At 39.8% G+C, this 27,888-nt stretch overlaps 1 protein-coding gene across 3 annotated transcripts; it reads left to right on the top strand.

Annotated features, from left to right (window-relative positions):
• The first annotated feature begins 98 nt into the window (after nt 1-98).
• KLF3 (Kruppel like factor 3) lies at nt 99-26,922 on the top strand. Of its 3 annotated transcripts, XM_017804383.1 has the most exons (7): nt 99-180; nt 4,371-4,409; nt 11,591-11,687; nt 19,041-19,536; nt 20,423-20,573; nt 24,950-25,110; nt 26,173-26,484. In XM_017804383.1, the coding sequence occupies exons 3-7, from the start codon at nt 11,631-11,633 to the stop codon at nt 26,352-26,354; spliced, it is 1,047 nt and encodes a 348-aa protein (XP_017659872.1). In that variant the 5' UTR covers nt 99-180; nt 4,371-4,409; nt 11,591-11,630; the 3' UTR covers nt 26,355-26,484. The 3 variants fall into 3 exon arrangements, with proteins under 3 accessions (XP_017659872.1, XP_017659882.1, XP_017659862.1); XM_017804393.1 differs by lacking the exon at nt 4,371-4,409 and having other exon boundaries at nt 162-180; XM_017804373.1 differs by lacking the exons at nt 99-180; nt 4,371-4,409; nt 11,591-11,687 and adding an exon at nt 14,511-15,020 and having other exon boundaries at nt 26,173-26,922.
• Nucleotides 26,923-27,888: the final 966 nt, after the last annotated feature.

The following is a 27,888-nucleotide window of genomic DNA, read 5'->3' as shown; positions in this document are numbered from 1 at the left end:
AGCTCCTCCTCGCACACACACCCGGAGCCACCGCCGAGGCGCCTCAGCCGCGGGGACGCGGGACACGCCGGCCTCGCGCTTCGGAGCCACCGGAGCGCCCCCAGCCCCCGCCACCTACCGCGGCCCCCGGCGCTGCGGGAGCCGACGGAGACCGGGCGCGCACCGCACTGCCCGCCGAGCGTAAGTTTGATGGGGGGGGGGATGCGGGGGCCGGGCTGTGCCGGCTGCGGGATGGAGGTGCCGGAGGAGGAAAGTTTCCAGGCGCTGAGAGCAGCGTGGAGCCCGAGGCGGCAAGGGATGGGATGCCGCGGGAGCCGCCGCCGCGCCGGGGGTGGCGGGAACTGTGTCTCCGTCGGGTCGCAGCTGCGGGGAGGGGGGAAGCAGGACTGGCCTCGGGGTTAGCGGGGTTCTCAGCAGGGCGGGGGAACTCCGTGCGCGGCCGGGGGGAGCCGGGGCTGCGTGCCTCCGTGTCCGCCGGGCGGGCAGCGCACCTGCGTGGCCAGCGGGGCCGCTCGGGGGGCGCCTCCCCCGGTGCCCTCCCCCGCGGCGGAGGCTGAGGCCCTCCCGCCCGCCTGCCCAGGGCGGGCGGGCCTGCGGGTCGCCCGCCCCTCGGGGCTGCTCTGCCGCCCGCGGGGCCGCAGCTCCGACATCGTTCCGGAGCGGGACAGGCAGCCTCGGGTAGAAACTGAAGAGCCATCAGATCCCGGGCGGGATATAGCGCCCGAGCAAACGGAGGTGGAAAGCTTAGCGGTCTCAGTCGGCTCCGCGGGCGGCGGAGGGGATGCCGAGGCAGAAGCTCGCCTCCTGGCCGTGCCCCACCCGCAGCGCGGAGCGGGTCGGCAGCGCCGTGTCCCCAGTTTAACTCCCGGTGAAGTTAAGGGTGAAATCAGCGCCCAAAAATCTGTCCCTCGTATTGTCACCTCATCTTAGCAGCGTTCGGCCGCTGTTCCGGCGAAGGTACAACGTGGAACTGCCCGGCAGAGAAGTGTGGAGTTAGAAATAACCGCTGTAATCACCTTCCCTTTGATGGATGCCGATTTGGGGGGGGTTCCTCTCTTTTTTCCCCCTTTTTTTTTTTTTTTTTTTTTTTTTTTTTTTTTTTTTAGTATTTTGTTTGGTTTTAGGGTTTTTGGGGGAGTTTGTTTTTTTGTTTGTTTTTAACCGAAATGGGAATAGGAGTTATTTGCTTTGGACCGACGTCAGGTGAGTGCCTGGCACTGCAAGGGGAGCCGTGGAAAAAAAATAAGGCTTAGCAACACGAGCCCGCCCTGGGAGATCACAGCACCTAACTGGAGGTTGGGAGAAAGACCTGTTTCAGAATAGCTCAAGTGGTCGTTCAAGAGTTATATAAAAATATACATTAAAGTTATTTTGTGCCCTTCCCTTGTACTGTACCTGCACTGTTTGCTGTGTTTTATTTGCTTCCTTGACTTTGAAAATTCAGGAAGTGTCACTGTTTGTGGAACTGAGCTCGGAAGGTTTTACTGTTGGGAAAAGCTGAATTTGGATGTCTGATAGGAGAGCTCTGAAGACTTGACTTTATTTAAACTAATATGCATAAATGTACATTACCCATATTGAAAACAGGATTACATGGCTGCTCACTAGTGACTTTTCCATACAATACTTCTAAGGTACACTGACCTGATAATCACATGAGGAGTTGGTTCTTGTGTGAACGGAATTACATCTGGATTTGATAATCCTGCCTGACCCAGAAGATACTTATTTCAAACTAACTTTCTTCTTGTATTTTTAAGAATATATTGTCTGGTATCAAAATACAAAAAGTTGAAGCTGACTCGAGTAGCCTTTTTTATTTTTTCACAAGGAGGGTCACAAACAAATGTTTTTCACAATATTTCTTTCTTTTTCTTTTTTTTTTTTTTTCCCCTGTGCACCCCGTTATTGCCATGTCTCAGACCATGAGGGAGACTGGGGGTAGGGGCAAGGGGGGTGGGCAGAAAAGGATACTAAGTGGTCTCTTCCTTCCCTGAGAATCCGAGCAGAATTCCCTCCAAATAGCAGAGCTACAAGTGAGCCCTTAGGTACTGTGAGGATTTGACCTAGGTACCACCTGCTTAGCCAAAAGCAAAATCTTCAGATAAATAATGATGTAAATGTGAGTTTAGTTGAAGGCTCAGAGGTAATAGAGATGGGGGTTACACAACCACCAAATTATTTATATTTCCAGTTATTCAGTATGAAGAAAGGAACTGATACTATTGGCGTAAAATCAACACCTACACATTGCTGTGTAGATGCTGTACTAGCCAGTTGTCACCCCATGTGCATTTATTAAATTCCAGCCTTCAAACCCCACATTAGTGTTACTGTGGTAGTCATCCATGTAATTTGCTGCAACATGTTCTCACATTGGATAGTATTAGGTGTCCCGCCCATGGTATATCAATAACCAGTGCAAAGTATGTAAGAGAAGACAGTATTTGAAACCATTGCTTTGAAGGAAAACAAGTGATGAAGTTATTCTACTGTATGACATCTAGACAAGATGTGCTACTCTTCTGCCTCATGTTGTCGGCTTATTTCATTTATTCAGCTGTATATTCAGATACTTCTAAAATAAATGTATTATATCCACGGAAAATCAGGTTCTGAAATGAAGTCTGAGTGCATATGGACAGGGATGTGGAAGGCTAAGCATGCAATGGCTTAGAAAATATTCTTTTGTTCACTGAGTGATGTTCATCCTCAGCTGTTGAGCAGTGCTGAGCAAGAGTGAGCCACTGTCCAGGAGCAGCCCCAAGCTTTACAAATCCCTCCTGCAATGGCCTCATCCCCTAGTCTGTCTGTGAAGAAGGTGCTCACTGTCAGGCTCGGTGCTACCTCTTTGATGTTATGAAGCTGTAGCTGTGTTTAGCTACTGGCATTCTGTAAATACAGTAATACACCAACTGGTCGAAGGGAAGGTTTCAGCAAATCCTCATGACTTGTGGTGTCTAAAAATCTCCTGTTTCCTCACGTTAAGGGAGCCTGTTTGTAAATAGGGCAGGTCCCCTGCATAAGGACAGTGTTTTTATTCACACCCAATGAACAAACACCTCCACCCACTGTTGTTGTTTTAAAAGACTCCAGCTGCTCATGAATATAGGGTCAGGGAGGGCTGCCTAAATGTTTCTCTGTGCTTTCTCCCCAGCGCAGCCAGCAGAGCTGTTTCCTGTTCTTTGTTTCAAGGCTGGGGTTTGCGTCACACATTCCAAGTGGCATATGTGGTGCTCTTTCCTGTTTCAGGCTGTTTTCTGGCAGTTTGGTAGCTTCATCCAGGCCCCTTGTCACTGCCCCTCAACTTCCAATCCCCACCCGATGAGTTATCATGTCTCTACACACTCAGGATTGCTTAAGATGCCTGTGTTATGTCATAACGAGGTTTCCAAGTTAACCTTTAACGCACGCCCTCGACTCCAATGTAGTTCTGGGAGTGAACTGGAGAGCTTTGCTCTGTTCGCTGAAAACTTGAACTCAAGTCTCCAGAAAGTTATGAGCCAGTTTTCTGCTCTCGCTCGCTCATCAGCTGATCTGGAATATCTCCATTAAAGTCACAGAGTTCCACTGATCTATAAAGAGTATGAGAAGAAAATCCACATCTGTCAGCTTGTACTTATAAGAGGGTTTTGGCTTCCGCCCTTACCCAAGCTGAATGGTCCACCATAAGCACTTTGTGTTTCCAGATCTCAAGAAGTATTTTCTCCTTATACAAACTAGAAGATTCGCTGTCCTGCAGATGTAATACAGAAAATGAGACATTGCTAGTTAACTTTTCTTTGGTGTTAATAAGTACTGCTGTCCCACATTTTCTATTTTTGAAGGCATAAAATTAATTTTTTTACTCCTGTTTTATATTTATCTTTACCCCTCACCCTATTGCAGGCAGACATAGTGAAATATTGAGAGGAAATTAAGAAAAACATAAATCTTTCTGTTCCTTTGGGTCTGACAGAAGAAGAGCTAAAGGACCCAAGCCAAAGGTCTTTGAAATCAAGAGAAAGACTTGCATTAACTTCAGTGTGCTTTGAATCAGGCCCTGGATGAAAATGCAAGATGGAGTGTTAATTCTTCTCTGTCAGTTATAGCCTGGAATATGCATAGCTTCTGTACACACAGAAATACTTCCACCCTTTCATTTTACTCCTTTGGTTTTTTATTTCAAAAATTTTTTAAGTAATCTCTTGGTTCCTGCTCTTGGTCTTCTGGATGCTACAAGTTAGCTGTTTGTGATCATTGCAGATATCTTTTAGGAAGTATCTGAAATACACACTTTAAAATTGTTTCAGGGCTTAATTTTATGCAAAAAATAATTTTTATTGAATTATGTGCACATACTTATATCAAACTGTTTTTTGTCTGTTCAGAAATCCAGATAATAAGAAGTATTTGGCCACACAGTTTTGGTAAGTTGCTTATTGATTATTTTAATTTGTTGTTCTCAGTTGTTTTTACTTTGTTGTTTTTCTGTTCATTTTAGAACACCATAGATGAGTTTATCCATTAGAACACAATTAAATCTTCATTCTAGTACTGCTAATTTGCACAGGATTTCAAACATTTAATCTTTTTTTCCAGTGTCAGGAAAAGAGTTACATTTAACTATGTTTGGTACTGGAAACTGGTGTATAATAAATGCAGTAAATTTTGTGGTTCGCACCTTTTTGTAGCCAGAAGTTCTACAAAATAAGGAACTGAGGTTAAAATTATAATAGTTTTGTAAACCAACTTTTAAATACTAATTAACACCGCTAACAGGAGGCCTTTTAGAGTTCTTTTATGGTGTCAGCATTCAAGCTTTGTGTTTTCATTCCGAGGCTAGTTGCTTCCAATCCAGAATATGAAGTTTGGCAGAGCTAGTTTTAGGAGAGAGGTTTAACTCTTCCCTGTTAAGCATTTACTTGATGTCAGAGCTTCCTTTAAGGGTTTTGTAGCTGTAGGTAGTAGTTCCCACGGGAAGGAAGTGTAAGTGTAGATCAGCCAAATGGAAAGACAGAGCTCCAACAGGTTTTTAATAGTAAACTAACTCAGAATGGAAAAAAAAATGCAACCAAATGTGTGGTCTGCCTATCATACAGTCAGTGTGTGTTACCAGCAAACTAACTTGATCCATGAAGGCATGACAGACTTTCCACTTTTAAAGAGTCTAAGCTGCTTTGATCACTGTCACATTTGTACCCACTCTGTATCCAGCTCTTTCCCTTGGTTGTTTTTGTTTGTTTGTTTTTTCATTTCTGTAGGTGCATAGAAGTTCATCAACATTTGCCCAGATCCTTGTTCAAATTAATCATTTAGGCTATTATTCGTAAATGTACACTTCCTTTCTCTAGGATTAGATTTCTGTCTTCTTTCCCTTACTATAAAAAATGTAGAATCTTCTTTTTCATTTGTTTCCTGAAATAGCAGAAACCTTTGCATAAGAGAACAGTATTTTCTGTCATTCTTTCTTCATAATAAAAAGGCCTAATATTTCACCTTTTAAATTATCTTAAAAATTAACCTCTTAAAAAAAGCACAACAAAAATAACGAAGTTAGGTTTGGAAGGGAAAGATTATCATACCATTCCACATACTTCACTTGTTTTCAAAAGTCTGATCTTTTATCCTTACTAGACTGTTTCTCCTTCTAAGAAGTAGCTTGAGACAGGAAACCAGACAACAGTCTGCTCTGATAAGGGAGAATATTGTCTAATGGAGGTGCCTCAAGAGCTTTTTTTTTCCTCCTTCTCTTAGGTTCAGTAAATATAGAACTGAAGGTTGAACAGGGTTTACATGGGCTCAGTTTTTCCTTGGTAAGGAAGGCATCTTCTTAACAAGCAATTCAAGAACATTTTTGCCTCAAAATTTTTACCTACAAGAAAGCTATTTCCAGGCATGTGGCTTCAAAGAGCCTGCAACAGTATTATCGTAAACTTAAAGGAAATACCAATTAGTCTGCTACACAGGTGATAAATAATTATGTCAAAGCAGTTCTAGGTCAAACAAGGTGACATCAGCAAAGTTATGATGCGCAAATTGTGCAAAAACACAGGTTTTTCAGCCTACTTGCAGTCCTGAAAGGAGGAAGGTAAAAGATTCTCAAATCTTTGCTAAAAAGCAAAAATAGTTTGAAATACTAAATAACAGAATCCCATAGAAATGCTCTTTTTCTTCATACCTGTCAATAAAACTTAAAGGAGAAAATTTTTGCCTGCGTATCATTTTCTTTTACATAATATCCTAACTTTTTCAACAATTATTACTCTTTCCTAGTGGAAATCCAGTGAATGAAAAACAAAGAAGGCTGCTGATCAATGAAGCATTTTCTTGGGGTGCTAGTTCTTCATGATTCTCCCTCTGCTCTGTTCTTCATGGGCAGGCTGGTCTGGTCTCTTCCTCCAGCACCATGTCTGGACCTTTGTTCCTGCCCCCATTCTTGCTTGCTTTGACTGATTCTGACTGCTGTGCTGAGCTGGAGAGTTTCCTTGCCTGCTGCTATTTTGGGGTTGAGTGCAGTTAAGCACTTGCTTACTTCCCATTAAAGTCAATGGAACTTTAGAAACACTTTTTTGCTGACTCAGATCTTGATGAGCAACTGGTCCAGTAAGTGAAAACACATTACTAGCCCTGGAAAACTCTTTTTATACCTTCCCTATGGAATGTTGGCCTCAGAAACTGGTTTCTTTCTGTCAGACTCTCTTTCAAGGCTCCACTGAAGATGACTTCTCACCTGGGTTCAGAAAACCTCCCTGCCCTTTTGGATTTCATCTATGGAGAATCTTCTGATAGTACCACTTCTGCTTAGTACCAGGAGAAGTTTGACTTGAGGCTCACAGGAGAGTTGTTTCAAAGCAACAGCCTGAGTCCCAGAGGGCTTGGACTGAAGAGCTTTGGCTGCATGACTTAAAGTTGATTGCTAGATACCAACATGCTGCAAGAGCTGCAGTGTCTTTACAGAGAGCACTCATGCAGTGCTAATTTAGCAGATACCATTATATTGTTCTGTAATTAAACTGACAATAACAGTCATACCTTAAAGCTTCTAGACAAAGCCTCGCTGTGCATGTGGCAGCATTCCTTTGCTTCCCCCAGGCACAAAGACTGAGGAAGCAAACCCCGTATGTGCTTTTAGGCAGAGTGAAGAGAGGCAGAATTTATGGTCACCACCCCCGTCTGCCACAGGGTCAGGTCACTGACTGTTCTTCCAGGTATTTAGTGAAAGCAGAGGCTTTATGTTAGAAGGACACTTTGTTGTTGGATGCACACAGTCAAAACTGGCCCTCTGCCCCACCCTTTCCTTTCATAACAGGTTTGCAGAGTTGGTGGACCTTGAAGGTAGATGTGTAGAGCTGCTGGGAGTAGCTGCACTGCGGTCGCTCTTTTCCAGCTGCTCTGCAGTGTAGATGTGTAGTCTGGGTGCATTCTTTAACCACTTTGCACGTTTCATCTAGGGTAAATAATCCATACAAACCCTTATTGTCTGAATGCATGTTAAGTATCTTTAAGCTTTCATTTAATTATGTCTTTGAAATAATAAACCATACACTCTGGATCCCTTTCCCCACCCACAGCGTGGGGGGGCCCAGTTCTAGTTCCATCTCCATCTGATGAACCATTCTTGAGGGACAGGGAAAGGGAACTCCATCGACAGGGTTTTTCAGGCCCCGAGCCTGGAGGGGAGAGGTGCCCTCCCCTCCCCCCACGCACGTGGCCCCATGGCAGGCACAGAGACAGCACAGCGGCGTGGAGAGGAGGCAAGAGAGAGTTTATTGCTGGGGATGTTACATTTATAGGGTTTAGGGGGATTCACAGAGTAACCAATTAGAAGTCTCAAGGGGCTTACAGGAACACCCAATCACAGGAAGAGGTTAACAAGGTCCAATGGGAAACACCTCAGGACACCTTTCCCAGGACATTCCTGCATGGGAGATAACCTGTCCTGGGGGGTGTTGGGAAGAAGAAACACGTGTTTGCAAAGAGACCACAAAAGGCCATTTTAAGACATGTTTAAACAAGTTTCTCATCAGATTTAGTGCTACAATACACCTGTCAGAAAGTTGGTGTCAAGAATTCTTCAATCCTGACAAGGCGATAAGCTCTAATGATAATGAACTTCCCTTCTGGAATAGAGACCTTGCTGTATATTGTATATTGGATCATAAGGACAGAGTTTCTGTTGTTTCTAGCTTGCTGTCTTCACTGGACTTCAGATAGGAGAGTACTGAGGGACTTTGCCTCGACTTTACCTTGCACCTGTCCTTATTTGCATACAAAAACCAATTGCTTCATTCGTCTTTCTGAAGTACAGGGTGTGAGCAAAATCTTATCAAAAGCCATGTCCTGTTTGGACAAGTTGGACTGACTTGGCAGAGATCCACAGGGTGGAGTGAATGGGAGGAGGCAAGAAAGTAAAACTGGGTGGCTTGTTAGCTGAAAAAAAAGAGAGAGCAAAAAAAAGAGAGGGTGGAATGTTTGCCTACCGGATTGCAGTTAATTATTTAGTTTCAGATTACATGCATTTTAAATTCTTTTACCCCACATGAGTAAACCCTTTAATGCAAAATAGTTTACATAATAAAGTGAAAGACAAAGACCTTATTTTTTAATAGACTTAATATGAACATATTGTTGTTGCCTCACTGATTTTCCAGAGCACCTCAGGAGTGAGAGATGGTATTTTGTTTTTCCAGAAGTTGGTTGTATATACTAAACAATTTGCAGGCTTTCAAACAAATACATTCTGAAATCATGGTGTAAAGTAGAACCCAACTGTTTTTTCATTCCTCTGTAATAGAAACAGATAAGATTGTTTACCTTCCCTATTGCCCCCTTCTCACATGATTGGGATTTTTTGAGTTAGTAGGCATGCTTCTACAAATACACTGGGAAAAATTACCTACTTTTTAGTAAAACTAGTATGCTTTATTTGTGTGTGAGTGTACATGCGTGTGGTCCAAGCTATCAATTTGGAGCATTATTTTTAAATACAAAGACCATTGTTTTGTGGGTTTATTTATAGCCTTAGGAAAGTATCCTTTTGAGCTAAATTTTAAATGCCAGATCCAAAGCTGGTTTGTAATGATTCTGTTGCAGTCCACCAAATAAGATCTGGATAGACAGGACCAAGCATTACATGCTAATTAATTTTCCTTCTTGAAAATTGGTTTCCACTAACTATCAAATAGGCAAAATAAAACCTGCTGCTTAAGAATAACATGATAAAAATGCTGGATTTCTCTACTGTGATATGGTAATAAAAGTAAGGTTTTCCTCTACTGCTCTTATATGACTGCACTTGAGAAAGACTGAGAATTATTTTTCACTTTTATTCAGAGCAGTACACTTTCTGTTGTCTGTGTCAGTCTAATTCCTACACAGTAATTTAGAGCTATCTCGGGAAACACTCAAATGTGTAGCATGACATGTCAAATGTATATCAAGTCTCTTTTCACACTTTCTTGAAAAGGAGTAACTCTTAAACTAAAGAAATCCAGTTTTAAAATTACAAAAATGACAGAAAGTATGAGCATCACTGCATTTACTTAGAAGAAACTCCTCTTTCTTTTCCCTTCCTTCCTGCCTTCCTGCCCTCCTTTCCACCTTCCCTCCTTTCTTCCCTTTTTTCTTCTTGCTTTCTCTCTTTCTCTTCTTTCTCTCCTTTGTTTCCTCCTTTCTTCCTTCACTAAAGTACAAATTAGTGTGTCACATTATCTATGCACATGCAAACTAAAAATTGGAAGTTTTCTGAAAACTGAAGGAATTAGTTCCAAATTCTTATATAGGCAGTCTGAGTGGCTACATTTTACTATAAACATTTTTAGTGTCTAATATAACTAGGAGTATAATTTCTTTCTGTTTTCACATATGTGTGAGAACGAGTGATGTATAGATACGTGGATGTATTTCTGGGAAGACAGTCTTCTGAAACATCAGTTCTAGCTATGTGAAATGTTAAAAACCTGAAAAGATAACTAGATAATGGTTATCTAAAAGATAACCATTCAAAGAAGTATGGTATAATTAATAACTTTCTCACAAATGTATTTAAGGTATTTACAGAATTATCACAACCTTTAGCAAATAATGCTGAAAGTTACACAACCACTCCTAAACTAAAACTACATAGTAAATTTAAACTGGAAATTACATTAAGCTGTGTTGTTTCTTTCACTTTGGTTTTGCAATTTGCTTTTGTCAGGCCTTCAACTTTTGTAAGAATTATGAAGATACTTTAATTTACTTTTGCTACTTGTTTCCATTATTCAAAATGCACACTGTTGTAATATATTTTCAAAAGTCTTTAAATGTTATTTGTATGCCTGAATAATTAATGGTAGACTTGTAACAACTCATGCCATCTTTCTCTGGAAGCTTTTAACAAATTTTGATCTATAAACACACGTTAATTGCAAGATTGTTCATTAGTGTAGGCTTGTTAGAATTTTTTTAATTTGAGCGGCTTCATCTTAAAATGTTCGTTTACATTTCTGAGAGAATTTTCCAGCCACAGCTACAAATCTGTTGGTGAGCCTTCAGCCTGTGCCACGGGGTGAATTGCCTGGATGGTGGAGTCTGTCTGTATTTGCTTCTTTCCAGTGCCATCTACTGGCCAAAAGGGAATTGGTGTCATTTATTTTTGTCCTCACATCTTAATAGAGGTCATAACACTTCCAGGCAGGACTGTGAACTGTATGGGGTGTGGTCAGAACTTGCTCCTTTAACATCAGTCATAATGTATAACGTCAAGTGATTTATAAAAAGCTTGCCAGCGTCTAAATGTTATTGTGAACAACTTTCCTTTGCTTTCCTTAGTTTCTACTCTGTACCCTTATGGCTTTGCCTCAAAGAGGTATCTCTGCCTTTCCTTCACAGCATCTTTCCAAGATGACCATGACAAATGTGTAGAATGATAGTAATGAAATGCATCACACTAAGTACTTTAATTTCAGGCATTTTGAGATTGGATAAGAAAAGGCAGCTGAAACTGCACAGAATGCAAGCAGATTTTTTGAAGTGCTTTTCTTTTGCACAGTTAGCACAAATAGTTGTTGAATTGTCACTAAATCCATTATGCCATGGAAATAACTGATGCATTTTTTTATGTTGTCATTGCAGCATGTTGAATGTAGTCCAAGTTAGTCCTGGATTTTAGTTTTTATTTTGCATTGATTATCAGTGTCATTGTATGTGAACTATTGAACATTTCTGTTAGAACTCTTAGAAGAGAGATATCCTCTCCAGAATCAGTTCACTTGTATAAAGAAAATTCTTCTGAAGTTGTAATGCTGGTGAGAAATGCTTAGTCTAAACTGTGATGTGTTTAAACACTGACAGCTAATGAAAGTGACAGTTCTGTGGTCTTGGTATGCTGACATGCACAATAAAATTCAAATTAACTTTTGTTAAATTGAGCAAATGTCTCTTTGTTTCAATAGCAGTTTGGAAAGAATGAACTTACAATAAATAAAATATTTAAGCTTAGTCAAATATTTAAGAATCTGTGTTAGAGATTGATAAGTATTCACTTTAATCTGACAAAATAGTAAGTTCTCTACAATTCAGAAAGTTGATTAGGGTGGCTTTCTAACACTTTGTCTTTGCCTTGCAGGCCAGGACATCAGAAGCATCAGAACAGGTGAATAAAAAAGATGCTAATGTTTGACCCAGTCCCTATCAAGCAAGAAGCCATGGAGCCTGTTTCAGTGGTAAGACTTTTAAAATATATTGACCTTTATGATGACTGTTTTTTTCATCTTTAAGTCGTACTAAGGTTTCGTTAAGCTTTGGACTAGTTGGGAAAGCTTGTGAAGCTATGTTTTGCTCTTAATGCACTCAGATTCACATTCTGAGAAAACTTTCTGTCGTTTATTAATTTATTGCCTTAAATGACCTGACCCATTGCCTGTCAGATTTTCTCTGGGGATGGGAGCAACAGCAAAGTTTCAATAGCTCCCATCTCCAGAACAGAGGAGAGAACATCCAGGAACTTGTGAGCTCTGCAAATATGATCTCTCTTGTTTGTGGTGCTGATGGAGATGGGTTGAAATTAAGTTGCTGTGCTTCACAGTGAAGTGACAAGAGCCTGTGGTTTCAGTGTTACACCTTTGAACTAAATGAACAGCTTCTCACTGTCCCTTTTTCTGTTTCTCTCTTGGTTGTGACAACACATGCCTGGGGCAAACTCTGTGCTCTAAATCTAATCCTAAAAAAAAAAAAACAAACAACAACAATGGCTTTTTGCTGGGTAAACTAGTTGCACTGCTTTACCATGTGAACAGCTGAGAACTAGGGCAGTGGAGAAGGAACTCAGGGGAAGGGGGGCGAGAAGAGACACTACTTTGAAATTGGATTCATTTTCAGTGAATTTGATATATAAGGTCATCTCAGAGAAGAGTCTGATAAGTAAGAGCGGCAGGGAAGTGTAGATGGGAGCTGTAAAATGAGAGTTGTGAAGATACAGGCTGCTGCTGAAGGGAAGGTTTTGGCTTTTCTCCCTCCTTGCCAGCTTTGTGTCTCCTTTGTGTGACTGAAGAATTGTGTGGCGCTAGAATGATTTGGATCAGCTCACTGAATGGTCAGAACTGCTAACCCACCAAAAATACTCATTTTTTGGTCAGATTGGGAAGCTGATCTGACTCATTCTGTGCAGCTGCTCAATATTTGAACAAGGGGAGCGGGGAGGATGAGGGAACGGGGCCTCCCCTTTCAGCAGTAGCCCACAATAACATCAGATTAAGTGTAACATGAAACTACACCCCTAGAAAGGCTGATCAATTAAAAGGGTGAAGTCAGTTTACATAACTTAGAGTGCATTAAACTCATGCTCTGAATGGCATCTTTTGGTGGAAAGTTTGTTTCCTGTTTTATTTAAAATATAGAATAATTTTCATAAGTTTAAATGCATCTATAAGCAGTCTGATTTCTTCAGTGCTATTGATAACATATTTTGGGAATTAAGTTTATGTGCATTTTAAAATTACAGTTTGACTTTCGTGGGGTTTGTTTACTTGAGAGCAGTGATAGAAAAATAGCTGTCACTGAAAGTGTGAATATGATGAATTCCAATATTTGGATCAGGAAAGAACCTTAGTATTGGTCAGTCTGTCTGTCGGTTTAATCACAATTATTGTGTAACCTTATTAGCTATGATTATCTAAGGATATCTAATGGTGTCCATCAAAAGCAGAAAATGGTCTGGTTTTAGGAAAAAAACGCTGTTACTGTCTTTTGGGCCATCTTTTGTGGACATCTGCCTTCATCCCCCAAAGAAAGTTCTGCAGTGGCTTGCGGTGATGCATGAGGCGCACAAACGCCCCAAACAGACTTGTACTTCTGCAAGATGGACAGGCTTGGTACCTCAGGAGGCTCACCAAGAAAGGAGCAAGCAGTCTTTCCCAGGCGAGCAGATGAAGTCAAAACTGCAAGGGGAAGAACAAGGGAGCATTTCTGAGCCCAGTGCATTTCAAGACTGTAGTTCCAAATGTTGCTTCTCATCCTTCTCATAGTGGTGTGGTGTCTTCCATGCGTTGGACCTCTGGAGTGTTCTTACAACTCAGTGTGATCACTCTGACCGGCCATTAGAGACTACTCAGAGCATTTTACCAAATCCATATGTTTTTCTTTTTGTTATTACATAATGAGAAAAAAAAGGACAATATAAAAAGCAGAAAGTCCAGAAGAAAGCATGTTTTTTGAGTGAGGTTCCCCTCATTGGATACTACTCTGGTTTCCCTCAGGCTAAAGACCATGTGCATTTCAACTTATTTACATGCACAGGCTGTTTAGCCCTAAGCCCTCGAGGTCCCTAGCTCTTCTTGGTCTTGTGGCTTCCTTGGAGCCCTGCTGACACATAGTCCCATCAGAAACTGCTTTGGAGGCACCTCTCACGGGAGGAATTGTGATATGGAGAGAACACAGAAAAGGATAGCACCCACTGACTGAATTAGTTTTCTTGACCACCTTTTGAGGAGGTGGAATGGAAAAGAAACTGTCAATGTGAGATTGTGGAGGTGCTAAGCATATCACTACAGGCTGACATAACCCAGAAATCTAAAATCAGGATTATTTTTATTGCATCCTTCGTTCTAGTAGTATCGTTAGAGGCCAAATTAAATTGAGACCCTTAGGAATTATTCACTCTTCTATCTGAACATACATTGTAGGTGTAAAGTCTGTCTTTAAAACATACCATTAGTTGGAGTGGGAGAAGGAAATTAATAATGATTTTGACACCACTGTATTTCAACGTGTGCGGATGAAAGGATTAACTTCTTCTGAGGTGACTGAAGTTCGCTCTCACAGTATTTCATCACTCTACCAACAGCTCATGCCATTTATTGAAATGAATTATTGAACACATGATAGTTCTTAACGAACCAATGACAATGTCATCTGAGTCCTACCTAAATATTTGCTGCAAGGACTTTTTAAACATTTGGACAAATACCAGTTACCATTTGGTGAAATAAGTTGCTCTTTTGTGAGTTACCATCTTTATTTGAATTTAAATTGAATTGAAACAGTTTTTCTATCTGTAGCAGAGAAAGTGCCTGACCGGAGAAGACTCTTGGTCAGGCACAAGAAGTATGATGCTGTGAGTCATTATGATGGGATTTGTTGCTAATAGAGTATCTAAATATTGCCAATGGAGTATATAATATAGTCAGGTCTAAAGGGTTATAATACGTGCATAAGCAGGTTCAGCTAGAAACATGCAGGTGTGTAGTCCTTGGCCTTGCAGCATGTACAATTCCAAAGGAGCAAAGCATCCGTGGAACTACTTTAGGATTTTATCTCTGCATGTGACTGAATCTTGGCACTTTTACTCACCTGCTCAAAAATGAGTGTTCCAGTCTTTGCTCTTGATGTACTATGCAGACCTCCCTGCTGTGGGAGGGGGAATCTGTCTGGAAGCTGCCTACTACCTTGGGAGACCAGTTGGCCCCATCTCCAGCAGCATTTTTACCCTTTGGCAAGCCAATGTGCACCAAAGTCTATCTCAATCATCAGAGCTCCCCATCATGGAATGCATTAACTGTGTGAGTATCCAGGCAGTTACTGCTGCAATTCCCACCTGGCGTTCTTGTCTTAGGATAAGGTTACACCTTGGGCTGCTTGTTCTTTAATAGACTTTGTGACTAAAAGCATTTAAGATTTAAATTGCGCAAGCTTTTTCCTTTCTAGCATTCTTGCAATGAAACAAATGTTCATAGGTGGTGACGTTGTGATCGTCCCTGACAAACCTGCAGCACTCTAAATGCACTGATGTTTAGTGATGGAATGTTTAATTTATTGAAGCTGGGTGAACTTTGTACTATAAACGAATAACAGCAATTCTAACAGAAGTACTTAATATTTCTTACATGGTTTTTTTCCAAGAGGCTGGCCAAATTTTAAAGTTAAATTAACAGGGTTGTGTAGTTTATAAAAGACTCGGTGAATTGCTTGAAAATCTGCTCACCTGTACAAAAAATAAGATGTTATACTGTGGCAGTATAACAGAATTTGGCAAATTATATTAGAGCAGTGCTTGGTAATGTCCTCTTGTGGAAGCAGTAGTCGTTCCGAATGGTAATAGGAGTGCATGTGAAATATTTGGGCAGTCTTTATGCTTGAGAGATTGACAAGAAGGGAAGCATAGTGATTCTCCTTTGGGATTTACTGTTTTAATTGTATGAGCCACACGGATACAACTCAAAAATATGAGAAGTACCTTTGATTTATTTTCTAGTTTCTTTGTAGCTTCAGTGCTCTGAGTTTTATATGGACAAACAGCAAAGAAAGGTAAATGAATTGCTTTGTAAGGTCCAAAGAGGGAAAGTAATGATACCAAACATAAAAAGAGCCAGATGGGGACTGTAAGGAGATATATATTGAAGTACAATCTTGCATCATTATAATGATCTACTGTCGTGACATACTGTTCTGCCTAAGGATGTTTGAGAAAGCGGAATGTACAGGAAAGTGAGAATTTGTTGGGTTTTTTTCAATCCCAAATCAGATCAAACTCCTGCATATGCTGTTAATTCCCACAGAAGAAATCCAAGGAAAATGCATCACCTTAAATATTTTAGGAACACAGAGCAATGGTGTGTCCCATTTTCTGTCATTCCACTAGAATACTTTGCCTAATCTAGGACAGGTGAGAGAAGACTGCTTTTGCAGACTGTGAAATACACTCCTGCTTCCTGCACTTGGAGGCATTTAGAAAACTAAACAGAGGTAGTTGGGCTTTTTTTTTTATTTGTTTGCTGTAAATAATGCTCCTTATTTACAGAGAGAGACTGTGAAGTCTTCCTTACTCTCCCATCCTATATCCCCAAGGGGTGCTGTCTGCTTCCCTGGCAAAGAAAAGAAAAGCTACACCGAATTTGAAAGCAATGGTTCATATCAACCTAATGGCAATCACTGTGTACCAGGACCTAGAAACTGAAACTTTGCTGTGCTAAAAGATGCAGGAAGTTTAACTTCAGAGCCAGGGTAGATCTGAGTGTGACTTACTCCAAATGAACAGGTTTTCCACCAGGCTTCATCGGTAGGGAAGCAAAACTGTTTTCCTCCAGTGTCTGATTGACAGCAGATATTTTCTTTTTCATTGTTCTAGCATCCTTCTCAACTTTTTCATGCTTTTTTCCCCAAAACCATAATTTGTCATACCACATTTTTCTGTGACAACTTTATCTGCAGTTCAGATAGAATAGCAATTAAAACTGCAGAAGGAAGAAAAGTGTAGGAAAATGATTCAGCTTCTCCAAACTGCCAGAAAATATAGCTGATACTAAATCTGTGCCAGCTTAATTACAACAATGAAAACCTTCTATGCAAGATAATGCAAGGCATATGGGGTAAAATACCAAGTCCCTAAAATAATCACTTCTTTAAAACATCATTATTTTCTTTCTAATTCTTGGAAAGTATTTCTTGCTTATCTAAATACATTCTACTTAACTTTTCTAATTTAGAGTTCTCTGCACAACATTTTAATACTTTGGTATTTTTTTCAACACACACACCCACCTCTGGTGTCGAAGAGTTGAAAGAGGGTAACTGTTCATATAGAAAGGTTACAGCTGACCAGCAGCCTTCTCTGAGATTTAAATTGCACAGGCTTTTTCCTTTCTAGCATTCTTGCAATGAAACAAATGTTTGTAGGCACTGGCATTGTGGTCATCCCTGACAAACCTGCAGCACTGTAAATGCACTGATGCTTAGCAGTGGAATGTTTAATGTAATTTGTTGAAGCTAGGTGAACTATAACCCAATAACAGCAAAAACTATAAACCAATAACAGCAATTTTAACAGAAGTACTTAATGTTTTGTTCCTGTTTAAATTTTTATTTTTTTCTCAGATTTAATAGGTAGTAAATGCTGTTAAATATTAAATTCTATCAATATTTGCTGGTCTTCATCAGTTAGAATGGTAATGATTTTGTTCCTTGGCTCAGCAGTACTGGCAAGTCTACAGACAGCACTGCTTGCAATAATGACATTTTAATAAAATTGTGAGAAACCAGTTACCATCAAAGACGAATGTTTTTATAGATCGAATTTGTAAGAATAGTCATAAAGAGAATAAAGTTTCAGAGGTTTTAATGTAATATTTACTGTTTGAAGATTAATCACCATTGTGTATGCTGCTTTGTTTGAGTATTTTATGGAAGAGGTGACTCAGCTTTGTTGTTTTATCACAGTGCTTTGAATGCAGCAGGAAAATTTTATATTTTTTAAACTCACTATTTCAAACAGTAACTGAAAAGAAGAAAACAACATTTGTGTAATTTCTCAAAAACACTTTTAGTTAACATTGAAAACCAGGAAGACGTATTACTAGAGGTTTTTACCACAGGAAAAAATAATTGAAATGTTATGGAAACAATTATATAAAAATACAGTAGTTTTATACTTCTGATCTGTTTCACTTTCTACCATTTTGAACATTTTTTTAATCCCACTCATCAAAGTAATTTTGGTGTCAAAGAATTAATCAGTTTTTTAAGATTAGTGTGAAACTGCTTAGCCTTGATGTGAAGGGTTACTTAACTAAAATCCAGAGATAACATTTTATTTAAAAAAATTGACAACAGGACTAAAATTCTGTGTTCACTGCTTGTTCTGTGTCTCTCTGCTATGTTAGAACATCTCATCCGTTTCTGCAGTAAATTAGCTGTTAGTAAACAACCTCAATTTTCAACAGTTTTTAAATGCAAAATGGGTCTGGATAGTTGTTTAATAATACTGTACTCTGCAGTGTATGTTAATACTTCTTGGTTTATAAAAATAATTAGTATAAATAACATAATAATATATAAAATTATTATTAAAATATGGAGATCATCACATAGGTCAAGATTGGCTTTGGGGTTTATATTGTAATGAGAACTGCTAGCTACCATTAACAGGAATATTCTTCCAAATGTTTATCCCTATACTTTTTTTCCAAAATCAGACTGGCTAGTTAGCCGCTTTATACTCAAAAAAAGGTTTAGAAAGATTTAGAATTTTCCTTTTGCACTCTTCAGTTTCTCACCCATTACTTATATAGTGTATTTTTTATTGATTGTTGAGTTCAGATACATCATTTCTTGCTTTAGCGATTGATTGTTTAGCAATTACTGTAGCATTTGATTGGGACCTATTACTTGGAATTTTAAGTCAAATTTAACTCCCCTCTTGCTAGAATTCTTGACCCGCAGTATATACTTCTGTGCTGGGCATTAGCAGCATGTGTCTCCCAGATCAGTTAAGAAATATGCAGCTTAGTGTATAAAAAGCAGTTTTTAAGGGAGAAAATAGTTGAATAAGCCTTGAAGATTTGCTTTCATAATCTGTTTTACATTGCTTCTGAAACAGTGAATCAGTACTTGAGTAACTTCCTTTGTGTGGAATCTTAGGCTTTATTTAATTCACTTTTATTTAGAAAGTACAATAAAGTACAATAAAGTGCTCTCATTAAACTTTTTTATTTTGCCTCAGTTTTATTAGCTGTCTTTCTTTTTCAGCAGTAACTGTGTGATTTATTATTTGATTTTCTTTATTTCTTTTCCACTCCTTCTGACAGTCATACCCATCCAATTATATGGACCAAATGAAGCCAAACAAATACAGCGTCATTTATTCTACACCAAGTATGTTGCACAATAAATTCTACTCCAGCCCTGAAGGACTATCAAATGGAATCCAGATGGAGCCAGTAGACCTTACGGTAAATAAACGGAGCTCACCACCTTCAACTGGAAGTTCTCCGTCCCCACTAAAATTTCAGACTGTGCACAGGAGAACTTCACCTGGATTGACTCTGTCCTCACCCAGCTCACCTCTCAGTAAATTCACACCATCACCCCCAGGAGTACAGCCTATTTCTATGCCAATAACAATCCCACCTGTAATGGCTGCTGCTCTTTCACGCCACGGACTGAGAAGCCCTGGAATACTCCCAGTTATACAGCCTGTTGTGGTCCAACCAGTTCCTTTTATGTATGCTCCCCATCTCCAGCAGCCCATCATGGTGTCCACAGTTCTTGCAGATGAGATGGAAACTCCGAGTAGCATGCAAGGTTGGTGTTAGAGTTCTTTTTTATGCCATCTCATACTGTGAAAATAACACAATATCCAAGCACTTGTTTCCTGTATTTCTTTGCATTTTAGGAAATGGAACATAATTCCTGTTCTTCCAAAATATTCAGGCATAGAATTTGTTTTGCAAATATTTTACCAAACTTACCAAGTTTATAGAATCACAATATGACTTAGTTTGAAAAGACCTCTGAGATCATTGAGTCTAATCTTTGACCAATCACCACCTTGTCAACTACACCATGGCACTGAGTGCCACATCCAATTTTTCCTTAAACACCTCCAGGGACGGTGACTCCTCCACCCCCCTGGGTAGCCCATTCCAATGTGTAATCACCCTTTCTGTGAAGAAATTCCTCCTGATGTCCAACCTAAACCTCCCCTGGTGCAACTTGAGGCCCTTGCCTCTCATCCTGTTGCAAATTGCCTGAGAGAAGAGACTGACCCCCACCTTGCTACAGCCTCCTTTCAGGTAGCTGTAGAGAGTGATAAGGTCACCCCTGAGCCTCCTCTTCTCCTTGCTAAACAACCCCAGCTCCCTTAGCTGGTCCTCTTAGGACTTGTGCTCCAAGCCTTTCACCAGTTTTGTTGCCCTTCTTTATACCTACATAAAGCTGTTTAACTACTGAGATTTGGATTGATAAAAATATTGGACTGATGAAAATGAATAGAAGTGCTTTGAATCATAGGTCATCAGGAGATAGACTAAAACTGGAAAATTTTGTATTTAGCATGAATTGTCACACTAAATATAGAACTGATGGATTTCTTTTGTTTTAACTATAGATTTTTATGTATATTTTTTATTTCCATAACTCTTCATATTTTTTATGTATTGCCTTCCCTTTCCTACCCTCCCCCATACAGTGCCTGTCATTGAGTCTTATGAGAAGCCTACACTGAAGAAAACAATCAAAGTAGAGCCAGGAAGTGAACCATCGAAGACTGACTTCTATCCTGAACAAATGTCACCTCCAATGATGACCTCATTGTCTCCCCAGCAAGTAATGTTGCAAGAGTAAGTAGCCAACAGTAGTTCCAAGATCAGCAGAAGAATGGAAAGCAGTTCATTGGAGTATTTACGAGTTTTGAGGAGTGGGAAGGATTGTTGCTGTACTTTAGAACATGTGGTAAATACAGAAAAACATTCTTCCCTCCCACCACTGCCACTGTGAAATGTGATTTCAACTTTTTTTTCTCCCTTCTTTAGCAATATGGGAGTTGATACATCTTTATATATCACAACCACATAGATCTGCCATTTATATAACACATTTCTGAAATTATGATAGTCCCAATCCTACAGTTTACTGATAATAGAACTCCCAGTAAGCCAGTGATAATCTGTTTATGTAAAACTAGCAGCAAACTTGAAAGATAGCTAAAAGAGATTTCATACTGATCTCTTTATTTACGTTACTTGAAATATCTTTCTTTAAAATGAGTGTTGTGACTTTCTCTTCCTGGAGGACTTCTTTGTTTTTTCAAAAATTTTGGCTGCTTGGTGGAAAGAACTTCTTTGGGCTTACAAGTTCTCTGTATATCCAGTGAAATTCCATGCTTACCCAAGGCCATTGTTCTGTGGGTGATATTTTTGGCAGCTCAGGTAGTTTCTGAAGCTGTCCTTCCTCACAGCCACTTGTTTCCATCCCAGTACTAACTTGTCGAGCTGGTATAGCCTTTACCAGGGCCACTGCATGAACTAGATCACAGATCTAATTGGGTTTAAAATAGTACTGTTTGCAGAAGGCAGGGCAAGGGCTAGAAAGAAGAAGTTAGTAAACCTTCTCATTGGAACCATTAAAAATTTCTCAGGAGGCATCTGAGCAGCCACGGGCATCCTTTCCATTTCCTGTTTTCCTAGGGAAAACTCTGTCAACTTATTAAAACCATGGAATGGCCCAGAGCCCGGCTCATCCTTCAGCAGGCAGTGCTCTGGGTAGGCATGCAGGCTGCCAGCGTGGCCTTGGCAGGAGCTGAAGTTGGAACTGAGCACAACTCATAGCACATAAGCTCAGAATCCATTTCTGCCCTTTCTTCCTGCTCATTGAAACCCTTGGGGCACTTATATTTGACCTCATCTCATAGAGTAGGGAAAAAGGGCTCCAAGCCAGACTCTCAAAACCCAGTGTGAGTGTGATTCAGAAAGAGAAAGGGAGCGTAAGGCGGGTGGTCTCCTGCATTTCCTTCAGCAGGCTGCCTCTTCCTCCTGCTCGTGGCCATTGGGTTAGAAGGTACACTGCAGCTCCAGGCCTTCTTGTGGGCACCTCTCCTTGGCTTCAAACAAGCTTCAAACAGCTAGCTTTTATAAACTATATGCTGTTAATTTTAAAATAACCTTATATGTTTTATTATAGTAAACATACAATAGTAAACATCCATGTTTACTAGTTGCTTACTTACCTTCCATAATGGACCTGCCACACAAGGCAGTCAGGTCTTGGAACTAACTACTGCTAAGTCAGGACTATCAAATGTTTCAGTTTAGTTTTTGTCTTTGTTAAACCTCTTTAACAAGAGCAAACCAGTAAGTGCTGTTCCTGGCTGGTACCACACCCTTCCTCCAGGGCTGAGACTTCTACAGACTTGTCACCTGCATTAGTGATTTGCATTATAAAGTTCCCAATGAGTCCATTTTCCACAGGAAACCCATCCGCTGAGCAAAGAATATAAAATTTGGTGTACTGTGTAGATAGCTTTGTTACAAAAGAAATTTCTATAGTCCGTGTTTCCAAAGCATCTCCTCTGCTTGCCCATACAGAGCATTATGTTTATGGAGACCCTGTCCTTGCATTGTAACAGCTTAAATACCTACATAGCTGTCCTGTAGAGCTGCAGTTCTTGATTATTCCTAAACCCAGCCCTTTCAAGCTCACATTCAGCTGTATCCAAAACAAGAAGTTTATAACTTGTATTTTTTTATCTTTATATCGTTAAAAAATACATAGACAAATCACACAAGTTACAGGATGAGAGATCTAAACCTTTATAAGAAAAACCTATCGTTTGTCAGCGTCTGCATTAAGAGCTATAGTTAAGCAATGACGATTTTGTCATTTTTCATAGGTTCCAACTGCCTAAAGTGCACTATTCAGACACATGAGCTACATTAAAGGGACATAGGAAACCTTCAGTCTTCCTTTTGAGTGACTTATTTTGGTTGAGTGTTAGGTTTTGGCATACACACTATATATGTATATGTATGTATGTATGTATGTATGTATATATATGTATAATGTTGGTGGCATTTCTGTAGGAGTGGCGGGACTTTCCAGTACCTCTGATAATCAATGTAACTATGTAATAACTTCCAAAATCAAACTTGAGGTAATACTCTCTAGCCCAATATAAGAAGCTTAATTAACGTATTTTCATGCAAATGTCAAAGTCTCACTCGTGCTGTCAACACAATGTGGTCTGTGGTGAAGGAGAAAAAGCTGTTGAAATTGTAACATGATTTTTGGAAGATACTCTTATCAATTGAAGAGTGACACATAAGTGGGTAGACTTAAATGAATTTGTATCTGGTTGTATAATAGGGAATGAAAGAATGATGGCTGTGCTTTTATTATTGGCACTTACTTAATATTTACCTCTGAATTTTGACACCGCCTTAACCAATTTTTAAAACTGCCACACCCTATCTGATTATTGATAACATTCTGTTGTCTTGCCAGCCTCATCTCCTCTAAAGGGAAAAGGAGACAAATTCTCAGCACTTCTTCTAGATGCTTTGAGATTGAAAATCATCACAAATGGTGTATAGTCGATACCCTTTTTCTCCCTTTTCCCAGATGTTAGCATGTACAGGACTAGCCTTCACACATAATGATTTAAACCAAGTTTGTTTGCTGTCCTAAGCCCGAGCTTCTCCAAAAAGACGAGTATGCAACAGTGTTTAAACTGAACATTACTTTGGAGAACCATTTCTTTGGAAGCTAGAAGTCTGCCTTTCTTATTTAAGAGTGTGTACATCTGTGTCTAACATCACCATCTGGGGTTTCCTGCCATTATAATATTTTTAGCTAGATCTAATATGTACTTAAAGAGTACATCACTCAGCAGTCACAGAACCACCAATGAAAGAAAATTTGGCTCCCAATTTCAAGCTTGTAACTCTAATAAAAGAATTAAAAACAGAATTAAACTTTTCCCACATCACTAATGCCCATCCTGCTGTTTTCTTCTTAAACCATGCAGATTTTCTGTCTTTAGCACATGCCCTTTATTTTGCTCAGAAAAGTAGGTATTCAATGTTTCTGAAAATTAGACCTTAAAGGAACTCGGTGTAAGTAACTAATAGAACCTAGTGTTATAAAACGTAATTCAATTGGTAAAAAACTGTGAAATACAGTAACTGAGAAAAGACAGGAGTTCTAGAAAGCTCATTTCTGCCACATGGAGGAGTTGGTTTTGCAACAAGGAATGCTAATACCTACACGTTATATTCTAAGTTTCAGTTAAAAGCTAAAAAGTATATTAAAAGCTTTGATACGGATCTGCTAATGGGCTGAAAAATGCAACCTTGTGAGGTTGAAAGATTTGTAATGCCACATACCTTTTTGACAAACATACTTGTTGCCTTTTCTAACATTGGTGTGGAAGAAAGAATCAAAGTTGTCCCCAGCTATACAGTATGGTGTCATTCAACAGTCAGCCTTTTAAGAACCTCATATGTTTTCACGTGTGCGAATGTTTATGGTTGTGTTTGTTGCAGAAGTCTGTATGTAGTTAGTACATGTCTTACCTGTGCTGTACCTGTGGGCTTCTAAAGTGAAAAATCATGTTTATGAAGGTGGAGGGACAACTTCAGACATCCTGTGGGTGTGGCACACAGGCTAAGCTCTACTTTTAGGAATTGACGTCAGTGGTACAGGGAGGCCGCACCCTCCTGCCAGCACCAAACAGGAAACTCTTAATTACATTTTAAAGGAGTGGCTGGAACAATAAAGACTGCCTTCTGCTTTGAAACCCTAAAGATACAATTTCTTTAATAACATGGAATAGCTGTTTCCAATTACAAGCAAAATAGTTATATTTGAAGGATAACAAAAAATTGTGAACAAGGAAATTTCACTATGAACTTTGAGAAATCTGGGGTTGACTGAAAAACAAGAATTTGAAGAGAGCTTTTCCTAAGTATGTTAAAAAAAACAGTTACAAAGTAGTAAAAATGGCTACATCATGCCACAAAGTGAGTAAACATTTAAAAATATTACTGCTGGAGTACACAAAATGTGCTAACCCTGTTGAATTTTTCAACATGCATGTAATAGTGTTCTTTCTGCCAAGAGACAGAGTAATAGTGAATAAAAGGCTCTGTTATGAATCACACTAGTTGAGGTTAGCTGTGCTAAATGTTTTTCATTTTTAACATTCAATTTGACTTTGCAGGAATCACCCTTCAGTTATAGTTCAGCCAGGAAAGAGACCTTTACCTGTGGAATCTCCAGACACACAAAGAAAACGTAGAATACATCGATGTGATTATGAAGGCTGCAACAAAGTCTACACTAAAAGCTCCCATCTGAAGGCTCACCGAAGAACCCATACAGGTTTGAGTACTGCTATGCTTCTCTTTCATCAAGTCTGTGGTAAAATAGTAGCCTAAGTTTGTTGTTCCTGCTAATGGCCAGGTGACCACAGGCATAAGTAACAAAATGAAAGATCTGGCATTGAGGATATAATTACAGGCTGAGCAAAAGACAGAGGACATAGCAGGAAAACCCACAGCAAGAGACTGTAAGCCAGAGCAGGTTCTTGGGGTTTGCTGGTGTGCTTTACGTTCACTGGCTCTTCACTCATTTTGTGTCCAATTGCTTGCAGATTACTCAATCTGCACAACCTGTAAACACCAAAACAGTTCAAATTGCACTGCCTCACCTATGACATCACTGTTAAATTTGACTGAGACTTCCATGGGAGTGACCCATTTGCAGAAATCTGGACTGTGTGCCAAATGCAAACACATATGCTCTGTGGACATGCTACCCAGTGGTCCAGTGGTGCTCTTTTTTGAATGAGTGTTCAAGTAAGTGTATCCCCGTCTCTGCTCTCCACAGAAATGTTCATCTTGGCATGCTAAATGAATATATACACATCCAAGGTTTTGCGGCAGTACAGCGGTGTTAAAAAAGAGGGAGAATGACATATTAGAAAGTAATGATTGAGAGAGATTTTGAGATACTTGTGACAATGGTGCCAGTTATTAAATTTCAGAAATCACAAGAAAATTTCTGCCTGCTGTTCTGAATGGCAGCACAGTCCTTTCCCCCAGCTAATCTGGAATGAGTTCCCTGTTTTGAAAATACATGAAAAAATGCTTAAACCTTCGCACTTCTGGGCTTGATGAGACAAAACAAGTGCTAATATGGCAGAGAGAGGAACAGAGAGACAACAAAAAAATAAGTTGTGGCGGGAAACAATTTTTTGGTCTGTTAACTCTGACTACACAGTTTCTAGTGCAGAAATCTCTGCAGCCTTGTGCTGTTTGCAGGCCTTTTCAGTAAGCATTAAAGTACTTGCTGAAATTTGACAAGGCAAGAGAATAAATCTGTCAGATATTTAACTGATGTGTTCATGTCTTAAAATCCCCACTTCTGTGTTTCTTTTTCCAGGTGAAAAACCGTACAAATGCACTTGGGAGGGATGCACATGGAAGTTTGCTCGTTCTGATGAACTAACGCGGCATTTCCGCAAGCACACAGGAATCAAACCTTTTCAGTGCCCAGACTGTGACCGTAGCTTTTCCCGTTCGGACCATCTTGCTCTTCACAGAAAACGCCACATGCTAGTCTGAATGTCTTCTGTCCCTGACTCCTGTCACACCTTTTTTGTTTTTTACACATGCATTTTAATTTGGATTCAGCTGGTCTGGATCTCTGAGTTTATACCATTAAAAGCTTACATATGGTCAGTAACAGATGTTATCTAACCCTCCTATGTCCTTGCCACGGGTCAGACCTAAAGAATGTGAATACTTCTTTTTTTTCTCTCCTGGGGATGCTAAGCAAACCCTTTCTACATTCAGTATGTTTAATGTATTCCATTTGTGAATAAGGGAATTTGTAAACTAACGGCTTTTGTTGGTTTCTTCATATAATCAACCCAGAATATACTGATAAAGTAGTAAATGTTATTGAATATCCAAAATGCTAGTCCTTGCCAGACACTTTCATTTATGTGCCCAGTAAGGGATACACTCTCATTTTATGCTCAACAATGCAATGAATGAACTCTCCTGGCTGTGTTGATTTCTGCAATGTGGTTAATGCAACAGTTTTAGAAAGACATTTGATTTAGAAATCCCCTCTGCCCAAACAGTGAGTAACGCTGAGGAAATAAATCTAAACAGTGTAATTACTTTACAGAAGGATTGAGTCATAGTATCATTTACCCCAGTCAAGAAGAAAAATTGGCAGGAATGGGTCCGTACATAACACCGTGCATCTAAACCAATATTATCTGTCATCTGTATTATCGTGTAGTAGATATCCTTGTTTTTATTGGATAATGCCCCAGTGGATTTGTTAAATGAAGACCTTGAGTGACACTGTATGTCTGATTTCTGTGCAAGTGTATGGGTGGAACACACAGTCAAGAAAACAGCCTGAAGCTGAGTCAGGGGAGGTTTAGGTTGGATATCAGGAAAATGTTTTTCACCCAGAGGGTGGTTGGGCACTGGAACAGGCTCCCCAGGGAAGTGGTCACAGCATGAAGCCTGACAGAGTTCAAGAAGTGTTTGGACAATGCTCTCAGGCACATGGTGTGACTCTTGGGGATGGTCCTGTGCAGGGCCAGCGGTTGAACTCGATGATCTAAATGGGTCCCTTCCAAGTCAGGATAGTCTATGATTTTATTGTACTCTCCTGTGACTTGGCATTACATGATATTCATAGAAATCTACTGCACCTCATTTCAGGGATATAGACTATCCCCCTGCAATCATGCCCCTGCATTTCCTCTAAATAATTTTTCTCTTTACTGTACCTCAGAAAATAGCAATCATTATGTCAAAAATGCTCTGAAACTGTGAGTACTACTTTAATACACTACAGTATTTAAAATTATTAATCCACAATATTTTTGTAAGAAGATGGCATCTGATATGATGCACTTCTGATAAATTGAGTCATGTTTCTGTTTTGGATAAAAATGTACACCAAATCATCCATTTCCTAACTCTGATTTGTGACTCTGGTAGTCTCTCTTTGTAGGTAGGCAAAGCTTCCATGTAAATGTGTCTGTTGCATTAAAACTTCACATCAGCAAGTCTTAATTCCCATGTCTGTTAGCGAACAGAACTCCATAGGTAAAATAAATTGAATTCAAGC

This window comes from Lepidothrix coronata, unplaced genomic scaffold, assembly GCF_001604755.1.
Source record: "Lepidothrix coronata isolate B3197 unplaced genomic scaffold, Lepidothrix_coronata-1.0 Scaffold0, whole genome shotgun sequence".
Classification (NCBI taxonomy): Eukaryota; Metazoa; Chordata; class Aves; order Passeriformes; family Pipridae; genus Lepidothrix; species Lepidothrix coronata.
The sequence above is the reverse complement of the archived record's forward strand: the minus strand, read 5'-3'. Positions and strand labels throughout refer to the sequence as shown.

Coding starts and splice junctions, on each gene's coding strand:
- KLF3 (XM_017804373.1), top strand. CDS start 14,847: ATGTACTATGCAGACCTCCCTGCTGTGGGAGGGGGAATCTGTCTGGAA. Junction 15,021..19,040: donor TCATGGAATGCATTAACTGT/GTGAGTATCCAG, acceptor TCCTTCTGACAG/TCATACCCATCCAATTATAT. Junction 19,537..20,422: donor AACTCCGAGTAGCATGCAAG/GTTGGTGTTAGA, acceptor TCCCCCATACAG/TGCCTGTCATTGAGTCTTAT.